Source organism: Sorex fumeus, unplaced genomic scaffold (genome assembly GCF_029834395.1).
Source record: "Sorex fumeus unplaced genomic scaffold, SorFum_2.1 ptg000047l, whole genome shotgun sequence".
NCBI lineage: Eukaryota > Metazoa > Chordata > Mammalia > Eulipotyphla > Soricidae > Sorex > Sorex fumeus.
In genome coordinates this window covers 27,638,592-27,660,552 of record NW_026606104.1, presented here as the reverse complement: position 1 = coordinate 27,660,552, position 21,961 = coordinate 27,638,592, and the positions used below count along the sequence as shown (strand labels likewise).

Here is a 21,961-nt window from a genome sequence, read left to right as displayed (position 1 = left end):
AATGAGACCCATTGTATCTAGTATCACATTTCACTCAAATGAGAGAAAGAATCCGGAGTTCCGACCTCCATCAACAATCAAGAATCAGGGACGCTGTCTCATTTGCCAAGGCATCAGAAATCAGATGGGCTGGACACATAATGAGATTTGGAGATGACCGCTGGACTAGAGCTGTTACTGACTGGATTCCATGGGACATCAAAAGACCACATGGCTGCCCACCTATAAGATGGTCAGACTTCTTCATCAAGACCCTGAATGATCAGTTTAAGGCTCTTCATGTTCCTAAAATGAACAGATGCCATTGGGGTACACTAGCACGCGACAGGGATGAATGGAGATGTTACACCCACTTGAGCAAATCGATGAGTAACGGGAAGTTAAGTGATCAAGTGATTTGTTTTGGGCTCACTCCTGTCTCTGTGCTCAGCGATCACTTCTGATGGGGTTTTGGGACCATATGTGTTGCCAGGAGTCAGCCTCATGCAAGCTAAGTAGGTGCTTTAATAATCATTGTACTATTTCTACAATCCTAGTACATGATTTTTTAGAAGTTTTTGATACCTTTTTATATGATTTTCAAAAAGAAGTGATGGATTTAAATTTCCCCCTATAATGAAAGCCATTATATTCCTGGTGACACTCTCCCAATTTCCACCAATTATTTCTGTAGCTAATAATTTAATAATTAAAACATGTTGCAAGGATAGTTTTCAATTCAGTAGGTAAAATAAGAAATGATCCTAACTTGAAACAAGCTAATACTCCTGAGTAATTTATAATATCAGAACAAAGTTTAACCAAGAAATTTTCATTTAAATTTTAAGAATATAAGGTCATAAAAGCAGAATAAGAACCAATGTGCATTTATCTCAAGTTCCTTGTTACCTTGAAAACTATCCCTGTGCTTTGATCATTCTTCTTGTACCTAATCAATTATCTTCCCAACAACTCTCCATGACAAAATTCATGACTAACATCATCTGCTACACAGTAAAGATGTTTCTGTGTGACTTTGAAATGTGGATCACAAAAAAAAAATGTGTATATAATATCTAAAAAGAGAAAATTGCAAACTCAAGCTCACAGCTATTCCAAGATAAGTTGAAGTCTACCCTCCAGGCACTAGTCAAAATAATCTTTTCAAAATTTTCAAATCATGTCATTTCTATACTTAAACATTTCCATGGAGTCCCAACACAGAATAAAATCCTGTCCAGCACCTTCAAGTTTCTTCCTCTGGCCTCATGTTGCATCTTTCTGGCTTATCCATACTGCTACTGTAACAATGGTTTCCTTTTCCTTTTACAGATCCTCACTCTGTAACTATGCACTCAGATTTCAGTGTTTTCATTTGCTGTTCCTTCTGCTCCACGTGCTCTTTGTTTCAGATGCTAGAGGGACTTGGGCTGGAGCAATAGCACAGCAGGTAGGGCGTTTGCATGTGGTCTACCCGAGCCAGCAAGCTACCAAGAGTATCTCGCCCACAGGACAAGCTACCCGTGATGTGTTCAATATGCCAAAAACAGTAACAAGTCTCACAGTTTGTTGTGAGACATTACTGGTGCCCGCTCAAGCAAATCGATGAACAATGAGAGGACAGTGTTACAGTGCTACTAGAGGGACTTACTCCTGCTCTTCTCTCACTTCTCTGCTCAAATTGTCCCTCCATCAGAGAGGCCATCCCTAAAATACTACTTTTTTTAGCCATCACTCAATCCTGTTAGCCTGATTTTTTTCTAACAGGAGATCCAAAGAGCCCAGTGTGTGTGTGGTGTTTTTTTTTTGTTTTTTTTTTGTTTGTTTGTTTTTTTGGTTAAGCCTATCTTTCCTTAGAATATAAACTCCACATAGGCAAGAATTTCATTATGTCCCCACTCTTGACAGTGAGCTGCATAAAGCAGATGCCCAGCAAGTATTTTCATTGATGTAAGAAATCTACTGGAACAAACTACTAGTATCTGCAATTCACTCAGAAATTGTATTTAGCCTGCATCTCCTACTACATGATTTTCATGTTCACCAGGGTCATTTTATCCTGATTTCATGATACAAAATTGCATTTTGCTTTAGTTATAACATTAAGTTTATTTTACCTACCCAAACCCTATGACATCTCCAGATTGAAAAAAGTATAAAATGCTTAATTCTATTTATCTTTTATGTATTTTATACTAAGATAGTCTATTCTTAATTTCATATTCATAATGTATAAATTATATTAAAACCAAACATTAATGTACCTCCATTTTAATATCAGTGAAGTATTAAAATATTGCAAAGAATGTATTACAGTGCATTAAGACAACTTAAAGAAAACAACAAAGAAATATAAACACATTAAAATTACACTATGCCCTGTAATGCCAAATTATCTCCCAAGGACATTATCTTATTGTTGTTAGCAATTATAATATTTTCATTTATTTACTTTATTATATATAATATATCTTTTATATTCATTTACTTTTATTTTTGGTGGATTATACAAAAGCCCAATAAGTGAGACACTATAAATCATAAGGAAAGCAAAAATATTTTATGGCATCAACTTGAAAAACAAAGGTTTTAGATATAGTGTTTTTACTAACTTCTGCTATGATTTTAAGTAAAAACAATTCTGATAAAGTTATATTATCTTAGGAACCACAAAATATCATTAATTGTATTTTAGCCTACAAACCTATTAATTTAATCACAATTTTTATTCTAAGTCTAATGAAAAATCATTTCACTATACAGATATAAAATAGCCTAAAAATGATCTCAGTCCCCTTTTCATTTTAATCACAGATTCAAGCAAAATATACAAATTTAAAATTTCACTAGAAAAATTTTTAGAAAAGTTTAAGAATCTTTAGAATGTTATTTATTTTAACCTGTTACTTTAACTATTTAAGACTATATTACATTACCTTCTGTGAATATATTCTATTGAATATTCTGTGAATATATCTACTCATCTTGAAGTTTTAATATTTCTACATTATTTTGGATATTTTACATAGTCTTATTTTTTTATTTTACTCTCTATCTCTTGGGATGTTTTGCCCTGTCACTGTTACTGTCACTGTCCTCCCATTCTTCATCGATTTGCTCGAGCGGGCCCAGTAGCGTATCCATTGGAGACTTTGTTGTTACTGTGTTTGGCATATCGAATACATCACAGGTAGCTTGCCAGGCTCTGCCATGTGGGAGAGATACTCTCGGTAGCTTGCCGGGCTCTCCGATGTTTTGCCCTAAAAATTACATATCAGTTCTTGCACAGAAGGCAGTTTGCAAAGCTAGAAAACACCAAGGTAATACAATAAAATAACATACAGTCAATCACAGTCCTCCCATTGTTCATCGATTTGCTCGAGCAGGGCCCAGTAACGTCTCCTTCGTGAGACGTTGTTACTGTGTTTGGCATATTGAATATAATACATCAAGGGTAGCTTGCCAGGCTCTGCTGTGGGGGCGAGATACTTTTGGTAGCTTGCCGGTTATCCGAGAGGGGCGGAGGAAACAAACTCGGGTCGACCATATTGGCTGCGTGCAAGGCAAATGTCCTACCCACTGTGCTATCGCTTCAGTCCTAACGTACAGTAAATGAGAAAAAAATACAGCCCTAACATACAGTAAATGAGAATAAAAGTAGTTATAGCATATACTGATGTGGAAAAATATTTAAAAAAGAACAATATTCAAAAAGAACAAGAAAAACTGTATTAAAAGTGTTGTGGATAAGAGAAAGAACACATGGAGGGTGCGGGATCCCGGAGGAAAAAAAAAAAAGAAAAAACAGGTTCCAAAAAGAGCCAAGTTCACCCGCAAGTTCCAGATGGAGTAGGCGCCGCATCTCGCCTCCCCCAGATGGAACCCCGGTGACCAGAAGCCTCTACAAACACAGCTCGAGTATGCGGGAACGAGGACTTTTTCTCAAATCTGCCGAACTACACCTCCCAGGTAACCTCTGATTCCGGAAGTCATGCCCACAGCCCGCCCCCCAGCGCCATCTTTGAAGCCTTAAGCATAAGAGAAAGAACACATGGAGGGTGCGGGATCCCGGAGGAAAAAAAAAAAAGAAAAAACAGGTTCCAAAAAGAGCCAAGTTCACCCGCAAGTTCCAGATGGAGTAGGCGCCGCATCTCGCCTCCCCCAGATGGAACCCCGGTGACCAGAAGCCTCTACAAACACAGCTCGAGTATGCGGGAACGAGGACTTTTTCTCAAAACCGCGCAGCCGCTTACGCGGCCGCGCGACATCTCTCTATATACAAAGTGATCAATGAGAAGTAAACCACCCAATCTTTCTCCCTGAAAGTCAGAGTTAAGTTTGGAGCACGGCCACAGCCCCAGAAACACAAGGACTTAATGCAGAACCCAGCAGCTTAGAGCAGAAAAGTGAAAGGACTATGCGTTAATCCAGGCCATCAAGTCTGCCGGAGGGGAAAGGGTGTTGCCCCATTCACCCTCTCTTCTCTGGAAAGAAGGATGGCGGCCGCATGGGAGCCTTGTGGACAGCAGGTATGAGCCGGGGGTGTGGGGGCGACTAAAACCTCATGGGAAGGGGGGCGTTCCGGTCCGTCCTTCACGCCCTACCGAGGTCACCAGTTGCCCCCCACGAGCGGCTCTCCAGCACGGCCACAGCCCCAGAAGCACAAGGGCTTAATGCAGAACCCAGCAGCTTGGAGCAGAAAAGTGAAAGGACTATGCGTTAATCCAGGCAATCATTTCTGCCCAGAGGGGAAAGGGTGTTGCTCCCTTCCGCCCTCCTCCCTCTGGAAAGAAAGATGGCGGCCACATGGGAGCCTTGTGGACAGCAGGTATGAGCCGGGGGTGTGGGGGCGACTAAAACCTCATGGGAAGGGGGGCGTTCCGGTCCGTCCTTCACGCCCTACCGAGGTCACCAGTCACCCCCCACGAGCGGCTCTCCAGCACAGCCACGGCCCCAGAAGCACAAGGACTTAATGCAGAACCCAGCAGCTTGGAGCAGAAAAGTGAACGGACTATGCATTGACCCAGGCCATCAAGTCTGCCGGAGGGGAAAGGGTGTTGCCCCATTCGCCCTCTCCTCTCTGGAAAGAAAGATGGCGGCCACATGGGAGCCTTGTGGACAGCAGGTATGAGCCGGGGGTGTGGGGGCGACTAAAACCTCATGGGAAGGGGGGCGTTCCGGTCCGTCCTTCACGCCCTACCGAGGTCACCAGTTGCCCCCCACGAGCGGCTCTCCAGCACGGCCACAGCCCCAGAAGCACAAGGGCTTAATGCAGAACCCAGCAGCTTGGAGCAGAAAAGTGAAAGGACTATGCGTTAATCCAGGCAATCATTTCTGCCCAGAGGGGAAAGGGTGTTGCTCCCTTCCGCCCTCCTCCCTCTGGAAAGAAAGATGGCGGCCACATGGGAGCCTTGTGGACAGCAGATATGAGCTGGGGGTGTGGGGGCGACTAAAACTTCATGGGAAGGGGGGCGTTCCGGTCCGTCCTTCACGCCCTACCGAGGTCACCAGTTGCCCCCCACGAGCGGCTCTCCAGCACAGCCACGGCCCCAGAAGCATAAGGACTTAATGCAGAACCCAGCAGCTTGGAGCAGAAAAGTGAACGGACTATGCATTGATCCAGGCCATCAAGTCTGCCGGAGGGGAAAGGGTGTTGCCCCATTCGCCCTCTCCTCTCTGGAAAGAAAGATGGCGGCCACATGGGAGCCTTGTGGACAGCAGGTATGAGCCGGGGGAGTGGGGGCGACTAAAACCTCATGGGTCGGGGGGCGTTCCGGTCCGTCCTTCATGCCCTACCGAGGTCACCAGTTGCCCCCCACGAGCGGCTCTCCAGCACGGCCATGGCCCCAGAAGCACAAGGACTTAATGCAGAACCCAGCAGCTTGGAGCAGAAAAGTGAATGGACTATGCGTTGATCCAGCCCATCAAGTCTGCCGGAGGGGAAAGGGTGTTGCCCCATTCGCCCTCTCCTCTCTGGAAAGAAAGATGGCGGCCACATGGGAGCCTTGTGGACAGCAGGTATGAGCCGGGAGTGTGGGGGCGACTAAAACCTCATGGGAAGGGGGGCGTTTCGCTCCGCCCTTCACGCCCTACCGAGGCCACCAGTTGCCCCCCACGAGCGGCTCTCCAGCACGGCCACGACTCCAGAACACAGAAACCAATTTCTTAACTATCTGACTTTCAGTAGAAATACTTCCAGGGTCAATAAGTAAAATAGCAGAAATCCAAAACCAACATTTAATTCTTGAACCCAGCTGGAGAAAGCAAATCACTTCACGATGCTTTTTCAGCATAGCATGTCTGATTTGGGGGGGGGGGGTAAACTCTAAATAATAGTGGTGAATCTTTTATTGAAACAATCTAATCAAAGCGGATAGAGTGTTAACTAGAATTCATCTGCCTCACAGGGACGGGGAGGGGTGGGGGGTGGGGTTTTATTGGGGTTCTTCATGGGAAAAAATAAGTATTGGTAAAGGGAAATGTGTTTGATATTTGCATGACTGAGACATAAACCTGAAAGCTTTGTAACCTTTCCCACAGTGATTCAATAAATAAATAAAAAAAAAAAGTGTTGTGAATAACTACCAAACAATATATATATTTCATCTACATGTAAAAGCAACATATATATAAAATGTATGAATAGAAATGTATTTCTATAAAGCGAGAAAATTTTTGGAGCAATGCACAAAAAATAACTTTATCCACAGTTATTCTCTGAGAAAAAAAAAAAGAAGATGGCAAGGAAAACAGGAAGTCTCATTTCATTTTGTTCATAGTCCTTAAACTTTTCAACAAATCTTTTGTTAGAAAAAATTATCAAGAAACTTACAATTGTGAGACCAAAGAAATAGTAGTGGTTAGGACACTTGTCATACATGCAGCTGCAGTTGTGACAATGATTCAGTCCCCATTACTGCATATGTTCCTCCGAGTACTGCCATGTGTGTCTCCAGCAGAGAGCTAGATGTGGCCCCTGAGCACCACTGAGTGTGCACCCCTCTAAATCCCCCCCAAAAAACTAAATCTTTTTTTTTAAGTGTCTATAAACTTTGATTCTTGGCACTTTGCCTAAGAAAATAAGCATAAGTTTGAAGTTACATTGGTAATAAGATACTGGTGTACCACTAGTAATAAAGAAAAAGTGAAAATTTCCAGGAAAAGGAAGATATTCACATTATGTAAAGTCACAGTATGGGATAATACAGTCAATACAGTCAATAGATTATCTATAGGGGCTGGAGCAATAGCACAGCAGGTAGGGCATTTGCCTTGCAGGTGGCCGACCCAGGTTCGATTCCAAGCATCCCATATGGTCCCCCAAGCACGCCAGGAGTAATTCCTGAGTGCAGAGCCAGGAGTAACCCCTGAGCATCACTGGGTGTGACCCAAAAAGAAAAAAAAAGATTGTCTAATGTGAAGGTGGCTATAGTATAAAATTAAGAAACTCAGAAAATGTATTTGACAACATAACTTTTTAGAATCCAAAAGTTGAGGTACAGAAAGCCATTTTTTTGCATGCTATTTGGCTAACTTTTATAAAGCTACTTTTCTCAACTTCTAAATATTTTATAAGCTGTTAATGAAAAAAGAAATATAAGATGATGCACATTTTAGAGCTTAAAAAGATGCAAGGGGACCAGAAGGTATGGTCTTCTTTGATGCCTTGCATTCTTTCTATGACCCAGGTTCTATTCCCAGCATCTGATAGCTTCCCAAGCTCTGCCAGGGGTAGCCCTAGAGAATCCTAAATGCTTCCAGCTCACTAAGTCCCAGCACCATCAGGCCTGAAAAACATCACAAGCAGTGAATTGAACTAAATGGTCCAGTAGTAAAATTTTGCTTGGTTTTCCCTCCTCTGCCCCGGGTCAGAAAGAATAAAAAATAACTACCAACCAGCCCAGCAATCTACCGAGAGTATCCTGCCCGCACAGCAGAGCCTGGCTAGCTCCCAATGACACATTCGATATGCCAAAAACAGTAACAATAACGGGTCTCATTACCCTGACCCTAAAAGAGCCTCCAATACGGCAGCATTGGTAAAGATGAGTAACGAAAAGCTGCTAAAATCTCAGGGCTGGGATGAATGGAGACACTACTGGTGCCCGCTAAAGCAAATTAATGAACAACGGGATGAAAGTAATACAGTGATTACCAACCAACCATGCTCCTGGTGTTGAACCTGCCTTTATAAAAAGAAAATTCACTATTTAAAATGTATAGGTCAGAAAGGTAGATTTCTCACTGTATTCGGAAAAACAAATAAATTTATGCACTTTCATCTTCCAGCTTACATGATCTTAGTATAGTATTTCTGCCTTTCCATTCATCACATAATGATAACTACACTAAGTGTATCTTAACTTTACATATATATATAACTTAACTTTACATATATATATATGTTTACTCTCAGAAATCCAAGTAAACCATTTAATTTTCTAAAGTGAACATAAAATAAATACTAATTAGCAATCTCAATGTCACTACCAAACTTCAGTATCTCTACCTCTTTCCCCTGGCATCTTAAGTCGTACAAATTTTTCTCAACTATATATATTCCAAGTATAGAACCTAACCACAAAATACATGACTCCAAAATGTCAATTGCTTTATAAAAGGATATGCATTAGAAAAAGGAAACAGCAAAGTCTTATATGTGGAAGGCTTTGGGTTTAATCCCTGGTATGGTCCCTCATTACCACGGGGCGGGGGGTGGAGAATGATTATACTTTAATAAGAAGTTTGACTCATACATGAAAATATCCTCTTGAACATGTTGGAGGTCTTGGTGGTATAACCCTAGGACAGGAGCAAATTTTCTCTTAAGGAACAAAAATGGAATTCTTAGGGCTTAGTTGTCCATGGTCTCCCTTCTCTACTTAACTACTTTGGAGTGCAAAAGCAGCTTTTGACACTGTGCTAGTAAGTAAGTAGGGTTTTGTTTCAATAAAATCTTATTTTCTTACGTTAAAATTAAATTAAAGGGCACAGCCATGGCTCCAGAAGCACAAGAACTTAATGCAGAGCCCAGCAACTAGTGGCAGAAAAGTGAATGGACTATGCGTTAATCCACGGCACCATGCCTCCAGAGCCACAGAAACCAATCTCATAATTATCTTGCTCTCGGCAGAAATACTTCCAGGCTTAGTAAGTAAAATATCAGAAATCCAAAATCGCGCGGATATCATTTGGTTCTTATAACCAGCTGTAGAAAACAAATTATTTAGCAATGCCTTTTCAGCAGGTCTGATTTTGGGGTGTAAACTCTAAACAATAATGGTTCATCTTTTGTCAAAACAATCAATCTAATCAAAGTAGATAGAGTGCTAATCAGAATTCATCTGCCTCACAGACATTGGGAGGGGTGGGAGGGGGGTATATTTGGGTTTCTTGGTGGTGAAAAATAAGTACTGGTGAAGAGAAATGTGTTTGATCATTGCATGACCAAGACTTAAACTGAAAGCTTTGTAACTTTTCCCACAGTGACTCAATAAATAAAAAATAATTAAATTAAATTAAATATCATTTTTATGTCCACACCCATTATTTATTACCACATATCATTATTATTCTGATTTTTTCCTTACCACATTAAACTATAAAAAGTTGTTTGAGCTCACAATCAAGAGCTGGTGAAGAGGTAAATTTGGCCTGAGAGCTGAGGTTTGTCACAACTGTTCACAGTTAACTCCGATAACAGTTTGAAAGCCAAGTCCTCTTACTACTCCTCACTGTCTAGAAAGCTTTTATCTTCCTGTCCATATTCAAGTCTTTCTCAAACATGTCCTTCACAAAAATCTTCAGGATGTTCTTAATAATATGGGACAGTTATTTCTTTAAAACTCCACATTATTTGTACGTTTTCTGATTTTATATTATGCATACTGACTTGTGTCCAGTTATCAGTACACCAAGCCTTCCCTTGAATATTTTAAGGGAGGAATCTTCTCCTACATATTTCTTATTATTCACAGTGTCCTCCACATGGTAGAAAGCTCATGATAATAAGAGAATCGAAAGAAAAATATTAAATATTCTTAATTCCTACATGTAGATTCCAGTGGTTTAACAGCTCTTAAGGTAGTGATAAGGGCCAGGAGGATTGGTCTATGGTTGGAAGTCTGCTTCAGGTGCTGGCAGAGAAGGCAGTTGGGATAGAGAAGGGACAACTAAGTTAATGATGATTGGAGGGATTGCTCGGGATAGGAGATGTGTGCTGAAAGATGTGGACACTAGTGTTAGGGAATGTACACTGGTGGAGGGGTGGGTATTCAGTCATTGTATGACTGAAACTCAATCATGAAAGCTTTGTAACTATATTGAAGTGATTCAATTAAAAAATATTTAAAAAATACGTCACAGACATGAAAAGTATTCACGTTTTAAAATCCATTATAGCAAAATGTGAAAAATTGTTTTGTTTTGGAGCAAGAAATACCCACGTGAGAGAATCACAGTACACAGAGAAGAGTGCTACGTCAGATATAAGCATCACTGTCACTGTCACTGTCCTCCTGTTGTTCATTGATTTGCTCGAGTGGGCCCAGTAATGTCTCCATTGTGACACTTGTTACTGTGTTTGGCATATCGAATACATCATGGGGAGCTTGCCAGGCTTTGCCACACGGGTGAGATACTCTCGGTAGCACATTGGAGGCAAAACCTAGCTGCCCACAGAAATAACAGAGTACTTAATCATCCTTCTAAAGTTGAAAAAAGCTCTAGCCCTTCTGTGTGTTTAAGGCACTAGGTCCAATTTTCTCAAGACATTCCTCATTCTTTTCTTGTCAAATGGAAGCATCCAGATACACCCAGGAGCTTTCAAAGTTTGGACTTTTCTATGAAGTTTCCATGTTTAGCTAATGATTTTTTAGGAAATCATAGTAAATCTTTAGAAACTCTGAAACCACTTAGCCTGAATTCAAATTCTAAAACTATTTTTGTGTTGACTGTATAATCCTTGGTAATTAATTTCTTCAAAACATGATTTTTGCATTTACAGAGAAAAAATATGATTTTAAAGAACCTAATTCCTGGAGCTGTTGTGCAGATTAAATGAGTTCATGTTGGTAAATCTTTAGAACTATCACATAATAAACTATCAATGTTAGTTCAGTATATACAAGTGCAACTACAACTATGAGCAAATAAAATGTTAGTATTAAATAATCTAAAAAGCCACACATACCCTTGCCTTCGTATATTTTGTTTTATTTGATTTTTTTGAGATAGAATTACCCAAGGAAGAAATTTACAGAAAATAGAAAAGAGATGATATGAGAAGATTCGTATGATTTCAAAATGTGATGGAAGGAAAAACAGCAAGCTGAAAATACACATATGATTATGTAGCAAAGAGAGAAGTAAGGAAAAAATTTAATCTCTCTGGCATCATCAGAATAGGTTTTCCAAAGCTTTGGCAGAATGCAATGGCCAAAATCAGCTTCCGTGCATGGAGATAATGGCAGTACAACTCAATGGCCATACTTACCACCTTTCTCCACCCCACTAGGACCTGCCTTTTTGTTCTTCACCTTAGCAGGGCTGTTTTTCCAAAGCTTACTCTTCTCCTTTTCCTTTTCTTCCTTGGAAACATGTTCCCTAGACTTTTCAGATAAATCCTCCTCAGTGATTTGGGTTGTTTTCTCTTTTTCTTCTTCAAGATTATTCTCCAGGTTTTCCTCTATTATCAGAGTCTTAGCATCCACATCCAATTTTATTATTTCTTGGTCTTCAATTTTTAGAGTATTCTCATCAATTGTAAGGTGGAATTTTTCTGGGTCATCATTTTCATTCAGCTCCTGAGAAGAGAAACTTCCCTTTCGATTGTTATCATCATGAACTTCCTCTTCTGCCAGTATAGATTCATCATCACTGCCACTAGAATAAGAGTGACTTCTGGATGAGGTTGATGAAATAGTTTTTATGTCTACAAAAATAAAATGAAATCAATGTTTTCTATAAAGCAACTGGTTTAATTGCAGGTATCGGGCTAGTAACAAATCATACTAAACATTTTTAATGACTTAATAGACTTTTTTTCCTGTATTGTAGTGATAAAAATCTATGCAATCTATGAGTCTTTTGATGTTCTCAACAAGAAATTATATCAATGGCCAGAGATATTTTACAGGGGTCAAGATGTTTGTCTTACACATAGCAGACACTGGCTCCATCTGCAGTATATTAAATAGTCCCCCCTAAACAACACCCGGAATGATCTTTGAGCACAAAGCCAGACGTCTTCAAAACTACTGGACCACTGGGTATGTCCCTCCCCCCCAAAATTACATTTAACAAGAACCAACTCTTTCTATTTTTGGAAGTATTTATTGGAATCTTTATAAATATCTATTTTGTTACAAAAGTAGCTGAATAACCCTTTGCTTACTCAGCAGGAACAAGTGCTCTTTAATGATCACCTTGAATCCTTGAATTGCCAAAATATGATCTGCTCACAAGTTTAAATTTTCATCTCCTGTGATATCATATACTAATAAATGCTGGTAGCCAGTATGGAAATGGAAAGATCTCTAAAATTACATAATAGTTAGAAAATAAATATTTTAAGGTTTTGTATGTGTGTGTGTATGTGTGTGTGTGTTTGTGTGTGTGCCTGTGTCTGTGTGTCTGTGTGTGTGATATAGAAGATGACTCTGGTTTTCTGGTTTGACCAGACATTGCATATGGTCCCCCAAATATAGCCAGTGGTTCCTCAGCAAAGAAACAGGAATAAGCTCAGGAGCGGCACCCAAACAAAATAATAACAGAAAAATTAAAAAAAAAACAAACAAAAAGAAGAAGATAAAGATGAACTCACACTTCTACATTTACATTTACATTCCCAGAAGCAGACACTGAGATGCAAATTTCATGTGGAAGTGATATGATGATGAGCCAGTAGAGAAACTCAAGGATATGGATGAAGGGAGAGCAATAAGTCCATCAGAAAGTTATTTTAAGCAACATCTTAACTTTAATTTGTTCCTAGAGGCTCTCCAAAACTTAAACATAGAAGTTTTCCTCTCTTGGGAATGGAGTTAAGCTTTTATTCTCTTCTCCAATCATATTAGTCCCCTAAAGTCTCCCTTGGGGTTCATAAACTCCCTGAGACTTGCAAATTCTTTGTACTTGAGGGTTAGGCAACTCCAGTTGTCCAGGACTATCCTCCAAAGGCAGCAGAGGATATGGGATCTGGAGATGGGCACCCCAAGCTGTACAAGATCGTGGTGCACCCAAGCAATACTCTGATGTGGTGCTTCAGAAAGGCAGTCTAGAAACTAACTGGAGTCCAAAATTTTTTAATACTGTCAATTTAAAAAAATCAACACTGAATCTCATTACACTGAATTTCTTTAAAAGTGCATAGCTGAAAAGTCATGGGGTATACTCCTGCAGGCCAAAGAAATAAAAACTTGCTTTTGATATTTTTTAACTTATTGGTCTGTTTATGGTAGCTTTTTACAGTCTATTTTCAAATGAAACATGCAATACTTAAACACTGACTAGCTTTCTTGTTTTCTCTTTTCTGTGCCTGCCTTACACTTTGTGTGTGTTTGCTTAAATTTGGCTTTTGCTCTTTAGTTCTGCTAGGCAGCTATCCAGATAGCTGTAGCAGCTGATAAGAGTTTAAGGGAAGAAATAACTCTTATCCTCTTTTCTCAGTCCCTCCAGCCCTTAGCACCTCTCCACCACAGATCTTAGAATCTTAAGTACAGGCACAGAGACATATATGCGTTCCCACAAAGATTCAAGAGATACTACACAGGAGTAAAAAACAAACTCCAAAAAAGCCTTTAAGCAATAGAAGCCCTTGAGTACAATCCCATTTGCTCTTATCTCCCAACTACCTTGACAGCCACCAGCTGACCACTGATTCTCAAAGGAAATCACACACTTTAGTCACTTTTCCTTATCATCAGTTTATAAAAATCTGGATATGCTGTCTCTCTGTAGGGAACAGAGCAGATCAAGGGGAGTTGTTCTTAGTTGGACCAATTCAGAAGCTTTAGGGGCTATGATCTCCTCTTCTCTGAAGCATCTCACTTTTTTTTCCTTAACAAAAGGAAAACAATTCCTGCTAGCTAGTGGTTTGTTCAGTAACTTTTATTAACTGCAGAATTTATCTAGGACACAATGTTATATTTGTTCTGTGCTTCCTAAACTTCCGTACTTCTAATAAAAGATGAGGACACCCACTTTTTACTCTAGAGCTATCCATGTAATTAAAAAAAATGAGTGCTCTTCTTTCTCTATTTGTTTCTGCTAATTGTACCATTATATTTTAAAAAGCTAAAACATTGGTTCAATTTTGAGTGAGTTCTGTAGAGAAGATCAGGAAAAGAAATGGCCTTAAAGTAGCCGGTTTACCTGATCTCCTGTAAAAACCCATTTCAGTTGTCAGATCTCTCTAGCCATATTCAGTTTCATTCTCATATTGTTCTCATTTTCACACAGTGAATGAAGGAAGACTTTGTTTACAAATAAACAAAAAAGCTCAAAAAGCTTTAGGGCCATGGAATAAGGTTTTGAAAAACGAATATTTATTCTTAGAAATAAGAGAAATTTTTTGGTTTTTGTTTGTTTTGCTTTTTGGGTTACACCCAGCAATGCACAGAGGTTACTCCTGGCTCTGCACTCAGGAATTACTCCTTGAAGTGCTGGAGAACCATATAGGATGCTGGGAATGAAACCCGGGTTGCCCACATGCAAGGCAATGCCCTACCCACTCTGCCATCGCTCCGATGCTATAGTCTCCATTAAAAAATAAAAGTTTTTTAATGAAACTTTTAGATAAAAATATCTTATGAAAAAAATATTCTCATTAGAACGGAAACATTTCAGTGGCAGGTTGGTGATCAACTCTGCTTTCATTGTTTCTTTTGTCTCTGCAGTGTTCCCTCCAGGCACTGATGCTAAAAGAATCTGCTCTCAATCTTTATGGTCTTGGTGCCTGAGTCCTTGGTCAAAGCCACCAAATTCGGTGCTCTGATTCTGTGTCCTAACCTGGACCTCTAAATTTTCTCTTTACATTCACTCTCCAAAATTTTACTCTTTTCATTAATAACTCTTCCTTCTTTTAAGCCATTATTATGTCATGCAACATGAGACTGTGAGAAAAATGTATTTTGTAACACTAGGTGTATTAAAGTTTGATTTAGTCAATTTGTAGATTTGGGTTTGCTGTTATCTAATATTCTCTGTTTTCTTTGCTGTAAAATGGGGATATTCTCATAGATCATTATAAAAATTTCATGACAAAAAATTAGACCAAAGAGTCATTCATTTTATGACTTCCAGTTTTTTCCCTCCATGAAATCATGTTAAGTTTTATTTTAATAAATATATTTATTGTGATTTCTGACTGTAGCACTGTCCTCCCATTGTTCATCGATTTGCTCGAGCAGGCCCAGTAACGCCTCCATTGTGAGGCTCGTTACTGTGTTTGGCATATCGAATACGTGACGGGTAGCTTGCCAGGCTTTGCCATGCAGGCGAGATACTCTTGGTAGCTTGACGAGCTCTCCAAGAGGGGCAGAGGAATCGAACCTGAGCTGACCGGGTCGACTGCATGCAAGGCAAACGCCTTACCCACTGTGCTATTGCTCCAGCCCTGTATATTATATTGAAGAGCAGTAATTGCAGTTACTAATGAGGAGAATAGGTAAACCTTTTCATGACTGCATCAACTGTGTATCATCAATGAAGTAAGCATTAATTCCATGTTCACAGTTACTTGTCTTTTTCTACACTCAGAAACTGAAGCGCAGAGAAGTTAATATGAGCTCATTAAAAAAAAATAATAGCAAGTACTGTAAAAATTCCTTGTAATAATCTACTATAGTAAAATCAAGATACTGCATACTACAAAGAGATCGTCAGAGAGAAAGCAATTACAGTCAGGGTCCCAGAATTTTTTATTTGCTATCCTTAATTTTTCCCTTAAAGATATCAATAGAAAATGGTGCTCCAAAACATTAGAACTCAGAATTCACCATCTGCACACCCATGTATACTCCTATTGTTATTTTTTTTATTGGCTACCACTCAAAAACACTAAAAAAAATCCATTTAAAATGCCCTGAATTTCATTAAAATAAAGCTAAAGAGAGTTGTGAAAAGCTCTTTTTTAAATTTATTATTATTTTTATTGAATTGACAATGAATTTCAGAGCTACAAAATTATTTATTATTGAGTCTCAGGTATATAATGTTCCAACACTTATACCTTCTCCAGTATCTACTTTCCTCTACCAATATCCCCAGTTTTCCTCCGTCCCTGGTCTTTATTACAGTCACTTTTTTGTTTTACTTTTTTCTACCTTTGTAATACTGTGGTTTACAGTATTGTTTTTAATAGGATATCATACATATAATTTTACCCTAATTTATATTACTGATCATAAGTATATGTGTTAAAAATGTCAATCATTTATTTTGTTTACTTAACTAAATACCTGTTGGCATTAATAAAAAAGCACACATATGTAACGTTTATAAATATATATAAGTATACATCTATACTGGGACCTCCATACTTACCTATACCAATAATCTCCACTGTTATGCAACCTAATTAGCCAGCTTGCATATACCTGGACACATACAAATGCAACAAGACACAAATCACATAAGCAACACAAATTCATAGTTAACACCAACTCAGCAAAGTCAGGATACCCCTGCTCTCCATTCTCATAACCGAGGTTCTGACAAGTCCCATACCTTCCAATCCACTTACTGAGATTTATTCACATTCTAGATGCATATTGAGCAAGCCTTAAATGTTGGTAATGTTCTAGGTATTGAGGGTACACTAATGAAAAGGGCAGACCAGTCCGTTGCTTCCAGGAAGAGTGCACACCCTGGGAAGAAATTTCCTCATTTTGTATAATCCTAGTAGATCAATACTGTATTCACTGAGGTGTTTATTCATTCTCTTAACAATGACTGGGTAATTCTCAGAAGCTGTCGCCACACTATTATTGTGGTTAGCATCATGCTGCCTGCTTTGAACCAATTATAAGCCCTGATCATAGTTTCCAATAATTTTCTCTGCCCTGGCATGGAGCACATTTTACTGAAGTTTAAATTCACATTTTTCCCCCACTAGCTGTTAAATTTTAACTACTTTGCTTTTGGTTTACTAGATGGAAACATATGAAAACTCCATAATTTAAGAACACAAACTTAAATACATAAATTGGGTTAAAAATTTAAAATACATAAATGAATCCCAATATAATGTTTCCAACACAATGAACCTAAAACCCTTGCATCTTATTTGTGTCTCATTCCTTAGTTCAAGGAATGAAAAAAACCTACATAATTGCTACTCCTAATTTCTTCAACTTAGCCATGAAACATAAATTTATATATCCTACTATTACTTAAAATGATAGCTATGCTCTTATTTTATTATTAATTCATTTTAAATACCATGTTTCAGTATTTTTATGATCATTAATACCTAATTAGGCAAATTCTATATACATGAAACAGCACTATGAATAAAGCTTAGTTAAAATGGTAAAAATCAGGGGCTGGAGCGATAGCACAGCAGGTAGGGCGTTTCCCTTGCACGCGGCTGACCCAGGTTCGATTCCCAGCATCCCATATGGTCCCCCAAGCACTGCCAGGAGTAATTCCTGAATGCAGAGCCAGGATTAACCCCTGTGTATCACCAGGTGTGACCAAAAAGAAAAAAAATGGTAAAAATCATTTGCATTCCAGCTATTTTTATTAAGACTATATGTCTTCACAATAATAATTCATCACTAATATTCATTTGTAAGAATAATTGTCCATAGGTAAGTTCAGATATAGCATGAGAAAAATATTTTTTTCATATTTACCCATTTGGTGTGAGACTATAATGGTGCCCGCTCAAGCAAATCGATGAGCAACTGGAGGACAGTGCTACAGTGCTACCAATTTGGGAGCATTATGGGGCCATACCCAGTGATGCCTAGGACTACTCTCAGTCTATGCTTAGGATTTACAGCTGGGGATTGAACCCAGGTAACTGCAAATAAGACACCACTCCAGCCCATTGCATGTGCTTTACTTCAAGTCCAGAATCAGGCTAAGAAATAGTGAAACTTCTAAAGCAAGTTTGTCAATAAAGAAATAAAAATAAAATAAATATATATATATATATATTCTTTATATACTGGTTGGAGTCATAGCACAGCGGGTAGGGTGTTTGCTTTGCACGTGGCCAACCCAGATGACCAGAGTTCGATTCCTTCGCCTTCGATTCTTCCACCCTTCTCAGAGAGCCTGGAAAGCTACCGAGATTATCTCGCCCACACAGCAAAGCCTGGCAAGCTACCCATGATGTATTTGATATGCCAAACACAGTAACAACAAGTCTCATGATGTTACTGGGACTGTTCGAGCAAATCGATGAACAACGGGAGGACAGTGACAGTGACAGTGATGTATATATACATATATGTGTGTGTGTATACATATATATGTGACACAGGGAATTTTAAATCTATATGCTTATTTCTTTAGTGAACTAGAAAATATCAACACACATGAAATGTTATCTTTCTTACTAGAAAAAATTACTTTAATTCTTACTTTTTCCCCTCTTTGTATTCTGCAGAGGGGAAATTCTGCTCTCTTCTCCCTCTCCTCTCTACACCTCCTTTTGCATACAGACACACTGAATCTTTACCTCTTATTCACAGGCACTATCATCCAAACTGTCCATAAAAGAAGATTTTTCAGAGACATGACACTTTTCCCTTCAACCTTATAACATTCATCTACTGACAATATATTTTCAACTGGTGAATTAGCGCCTGAGGTTGCCAACACAAATGCAGAGACAAGAGAGAGCTGTTGTTCTTTGTAAATGATGGGAAGTCTCACACATCATTCCTAAACCAGGGTCCTCTCTTAGGCAGCCTCCAGTCCAGAGCACTCTATCACTCACAGGCTGCTCAGCTCAGTGTATTCATCAAGGCGTTCGACGCAATTGTTAGCTGGCAGTTTAAATGGGGCCAACTTGTCACAAGAGTGACAGCCTGGGCAATTGTTTGCCCTCTGGGAACAGGTGCAGGCAGGTTCAAATGAAACACATCCAAATACTAACAGCAAGATTCTTAATCATGTCAATAAAAGGGATGTACGAGTGTCTGGGATTCAGTGGTCACAATATGCTGCTTACAATTTTGAAGATGAAATGCTGTTGGGCTTTTAAATAGAGTGTTTCAAGGAATCTATCATGGCATCGTCATTTTTAATACATGATACGTGTTTGCGAGATGTAATCTCTAATTCTGACATTCCATATGCTAAGAGATGTATTTTAAATAACTCAGGGTCAGATTATCAAAATTTAGGTAGGGGAAATAAAATAACCTGGAGGTAGAGACAAGTAATAAGCAATAAAGTGGTATTTTGGAATAACGGTAGAATTTTCTTGTAAATGTCAATACAGCATATTCTTTCTTAACAAGAAAAATTTATAACATTTATTGAAACAAAATAGACTAGTGGCCCAAATTTAAATTTTTGACTATTTTAATTTCCCCAGAGTGTAGTGGCAGGAGTAAGTCCTGAGCACCTCCAGTTATGGCTCCTAAACCAACAAAAAAATCCCGTACTGTATATAATGTAACATGTTACATAGTTTTCAATTAAAAATGCCCAAAATAATCACACAGTAACTAAATAGACTAACAGAAGCACTTTATTATTGTTTATGTTAAAATAGTCCACATACTTAATATTCAGAAAGCATATTTTAGGAAAGCAGTTCTGTGAAAACAAAGACAAATAACACACAGTGCTAGTTTTATCATGTAATTAATTGATCTGATAAAAAGTATGATGCTTTTGGGGCAAAATTTGACTCTATAGTGAAAAATGAACTCTTGGTTGCCTGAAACAAGCTGCTTATTGAAGGAAGCCCAAGTAAGGGAGAAGAATGGAAATGTAGCAGGTGAGCTGAACCTGAGAAAAAGATCTTTAAATAGATAATCTAGGAAGAAGAAAGGTAAATTTTGGGCAATAGTTTTAAATGTCCATCTTTTATTATCTTTCATGAAAAAATGGGGCTCAGAGAGGTAGTACGAGTGGTAAGACATTTGATTTTCATGTAGCCAACCCCAGTTCAATCCCTGGCACCACATTTTGACTATTAGAGGTCTCTCCTGAGCACACAGCTAGAAAATAGCCCCAAAGCACCACTGGTTGTAGATCTTTAAGGGTGGTTGAATTCTACCCTCAAATAGGATAAAGATGAAGAGCTCAAGATAAATGTCACTAGAATATATATCTTGGAGGAAACAAGGTCCAGTGGGGAGGTGGGGGAGATGAAGGGGTGGAAGAGTATCTATGGATTTGCTTTAGCTTTAAATAAGTAGATTATGCTCTGATTTGGAGAAATATTACTTTTTTTTTTCTTCTTCAAAATCCAGGCCCTGATGTTGGGTAATGTTTGCATATTGGCTCCACGACTATTTCCTTCCATGGATTAGTTAATCTCATTTATATATTTGAAAAATAGAAATCAAAAAGCAAAGTGCAGCTTTTAAAAGGTTATTTATAAATTAGATAGTTCAGGTAAAAAATTTAGCACAATACTTAAAATGGAGTCTGAATAAACAATACCTGCGGGATGCCTTTTGAAACATAGGATTCCAATTATCTTTATGAAAGCTCTATTCACTTTGAAAGTTTACCTGTCTCTGTCAGTTATTCAATAATTACAGGTATAAATCATAAATGCTTTCCTTCTAAGGAAACTCCTATACACTTTTCTATTTGAACATTTAAAAATTGTTTTAATTTATATTAAGAAAAAAATCCATTTGATCTTCAGAAAGCAAGGTGACTGTGAAGCACAAAAATAATTCCTAGGTGTCCTTATAATAAAAGAGTGCACAGAATCTATCTTTATAAGATCAACAATTTGATAATTTCCCACCGTTTATGAAGAAAAAAATCAAATCCTACACTCCTACACATTTTGAACCATTTTTTTCTATACAAATACACTTTCACTCCTTTTCCAGGTTCAAGATACTTATATGCTTTCTTTAAAAATGACTAATTTGGGGGTTAATAGCCCATCTCCACTTTAAGTCCTAATATTGATTTTGGTGCCCTAAATATCACCAAGAGTGATCCCTGACCACTGCGACAGGCATAAACACTAAGCACCAGTGGGTGAAGCCCCCAAACCCAAAACACTGTAGCACTGTAGCACTGTCCTCCCATTGTTCATCGATTTGCTCGTGTAGGCACCAGTAACCTCCCCATTGTGAGACTTGTTTTTACTGCTTTTGGCATATCAAATACGTGATGGGGAGCTGGGATACTCTCGGCAGCTTTCCGAGCTTTCCAAGAGCAATCAAACAAAAACAAAATTGTTAATACAGGTGATGCTACTTTTCCATTTAATTCTTTACCTTTCTCTACATCATTCAGGAATATAAACTTAACTCCAGTATTTAAACTCAAATTGAGAAAACAGTTTATAGGTAGGCATGTCTAGAAACAAAAAATTGTTAATATCAAGAGACATTGTATAAAAGGCCTAGTTTAAGTCATTACCCACTCAAAAAATTTTCTAGTGCCTAAACCATTGATATTGAGTAGTTCTTTTAACTGTAGTAAGAAAGCTAATCTTGCTTTCCAATTTACTGATATCGGTCACCATTTTAATTTTCACATTATGGATCAGGAATAATTTCCATTTTTCATTTTATTGCTTTGTAATCTCTGTGGTGAAATTTTAGATTTTCTTGAAATCTTTCTCTTTTTTTTTGTTTTATTTTTATTTTATTGAATCACCATGAGATTTAGTTACAAGCTTTCATGTTTGACTTACAATCAGACAATGATCAAACACCCATCCCTCCACCAGTGCACATTCCCCACCACCAATGTCCCCAGTATACACCCACTTTCCCACCCTCCCCCTGCCTGCGTGGCAGACAATATTCCCCATACTCTT

The 21,961-nt window shown here is 38.5% G+C and overlaps 1 protein-coding gene across 1 annotated transcript in view; it reads right to left on the bottom strand.

Annotated features, from left to right (window-relative positions):
- ERICH3 (glutamate rich 3) overlaps positions 1–21,961 on the bottom strand; it is a 138,627-nt gene that overhangs the window by 10,795 nt on the left and 105,871 nt on the right. The window contains exon 12 of the mRNA XM_056123401.1: positions 11,474–11,911. Within this exon, the coding sequence (XP_055979376.1) occupies positions 11,474–11,911 (438 nt within the window). The remainder of the gene's footprint in view (positions 1–11,473; positions 11,912–21,961) is intronic.